This window comes from Crocuta crocuta, unplaced genomic scaffold, assembly GCF_008692635.1.
Source record: "Crocuta crocuta isolate KB4526 unplaced genomic scaffold, BGI_CrCroc_1.0 scaffold113, whole genome shotgun sequence".
Taxonomy (NCBI): domain Eukaryota; kingdom Metazoa; phylum Chordata; class Mammalia; order Carnivora; family Hyaenidae; genus Crocuta; species Crocuta crocuta.
The window spans coordinates 6,145,431-6,147,821 of NW_027530368.1; the positions used below are offsets into that span (position 1 = coordinate 6,145,431).

Genomic DNA, 2,391 nt, shown 5'->3' on the forward strand with positions numbered 1-2,391 from the left:
ATTGTTTTTGATAAGTGCTCTCCTGCCACTGTAAAGACAAAGACATTCTCATCAACTTGTTTCACCACCAAGCCCCTTTTACACATTGGAATTAAAAATCTTTATGCTTGTGTGGCCATGAAGGCTTGTGAAATTTGTCTCCAAAAAACACAACCTGTTAAATGAATTCAAAAGTCATTATTAATTATTAAACATAATTAATTAATAATCACATTATGAGTAATTTACAATGAACATCCTGAGTTTTCCCACTTGAATTAAGTCTTTGCTTTCACACTACAAAAAAAAGCCTCACTGGAATTGCTGCTGTTTGAAACAGCACCTTCATGTTGAGTTTTAACCACTGCAAAGAAAGAGTATCTTTTTTAAAAAACCACAAGTTGATTTTTTCCCTTTAACACACCTAGGACACCGTTCATAACCACTTCTAATATCTGCCAAACTTGGCAAGAGAATCTCATCACAGAATGATTTGAAAAGGAGAAGCAAAATTCTGACCAGATAGACTAACTTTTTACTCCTTACTATTTTAAGACAGAAAACCAAGTAAGCTCATCTCACATTAGCAAGCCTATAATACAAAGATCAAGCTACAAATAATGAAAGGATCTGCAACCTGCTGCCATGTTTATAAAACATGGGCCTAAAATTCATCAACCCTTAGATCCACAGTACTCTATATATTGGTGATTCAATTTGTTAAGCAATCAAAAGTCACTTGTCAACGGACATAAGGTTTCTAGATGAAACACATACTCTTAAATCTCATATATATGTATATGTATGTATATATACACACACATATATTTAAATATATATGGAGAAAGGAGGGAGGGAAGAAGGAAACAAATCTCTCAAATGTTTGTGTAAACTAACAAACTATGGAAAAAGGTTACAATGTTATTTAAACATTTAAGTAATTATCTGTCCAGTAAAAAAATAAAGAGCAGATGAACTTCACAACTGTCTCAATAACCTTATTGCATATCCATAAACGTACACACATACCACGTTAGGGCTGATGTCAGCATCAGAACCTCCAAGCACCACTCCTTAACCTGCTCTGAGAAGGATCCTAAGGCTAATAATACCAATGCTTCCATGTAGACACTGGAGGCTAGCCAGGATAACAGTCCATACTCCTTACTGGCTGGTGTTAGCTCACTGACACAGGTTTGTCTCCAGAGCTCAAGAGAAAATTCCTAGAGGGCAGAGACCTATATCTCATTTATCTTTGTAACCCCACCGTGCTACCGTCTGCAAAGATGCTGCACAAAGTGGACACTAAACAAAATATGTTGAATGTTACAAAAAATAATGTATCTGTTTTAGGTAGAGATCTATAAAATTCAAGAATGCAACAGGAAAATTTTCTAACTCCTAAACATCCCAAAGATGGTGGAAAATATATAGCTTAATGGCACTACATATCCAAAAGTTTATTTGCACTCTTTAAATAACTGTTCTATGGCTCAATTTTCTCTTCCGAACAATGAAGATAATAAGAGCACCTAACTCCTAGGATTTTGAAGTGATTAAAAAGTTGGGACACGTAAAGTCCTTAGATCAATGCCTGGAACACTACACACTACATTAAGGGTTGGCAGCTGATATTACTGAAAAAGACTATTCCATAAAAGGCCCATGCAGTCCCACAAGAAGCCAAAAGCTTAAAAGAAATCATTCTAGGAAAGATAGAATCAGAGGTTGGCAAACTTTTCCTGTAAAGGGCTAAATTCTACTGTAAATACTGTGCCTTGTCAGGCCAAGAGGCAATATCCTCAACCTTTGGGCCAATTATTCTTCCTAAAAAGCTAATAGGTTTTTTGTTTGTTTACATTTCACATTTTAAAACTCAAGAACCATCCTTAGGGCATGGCTCCATACAAAAAGAGACTGGATTTGGACCCAGGGCCATAGTTTGCCGACCCCTGGATAAGACTATAATAATGATCATACAAGTCAGTGCTTATTAAGGGCAATACTAGAAAACGTTTGAGAGCTGATTAAAGTTTACTGAAAAACGTGCTGCTCCCCAACTTCTAAAATCCAGACAGGCAGGGCCGGCGTGGTGGGGAAGCCAGAAACGGGGCTTCAGGAGACAAACAGGACCTCGCTCAGCTCTCTGGGTCCGGCCGAGTCCCCTGCCACACTTACTCGAAGCAGCGGCCCGCGGCCGATCACCGTCTCCCCGGGCGCAAGGGCCACTCGGGGGCCACCGTCCAGCGGCTGCAGCTCGAAGCCCCCGGACATGGCGGCGAAGACTACACCCCTTGGCAAGGAGACGGTCGCCGCAGCCGCTTCCGCCTTCCATGGACACGCGCGGGACCTAGGCAGGCCCTCGGAAAAAACGCAGGGGGGAGTAGCACAGGCTCGGCTCTTGTGCGTCCA

General features: G+C 40.6%; 1 protein-coding gene across 4 annotated transcripts in view; it reads right to left on the reverse strand.

The window, feature by feature from the left end:
• The window catches only part of APLF (aprataxin and PNKP like factor), an 81,901-nt gene extending 79,583 nt beyond the window's left edge, over nucleotides 1-2,318 (reverse strand). For 2 of the 4 annotated variants that reach the window (XM_077766384.1, XM_077766385.1), the window contains exon 1: nucleotides 2,158-2,318. In XM_077766384.1, the coding sequence (XP_077622510.1) occupies nucleotides 2,158-2,253 (96 nt within the window). In that variant the 5' untranslated portion in view covers nucleotides 2,254-2,318. The remainder of the gene's footprint in view (nucleotides 1-2,157) is intronic. The other 2 variants (XM_077766382.1, XM_077766383.1) reach the window with 2 other exon arrangements.
• Nucleotides 2,319-2,391: the final 73 nt, after the last annotated feature.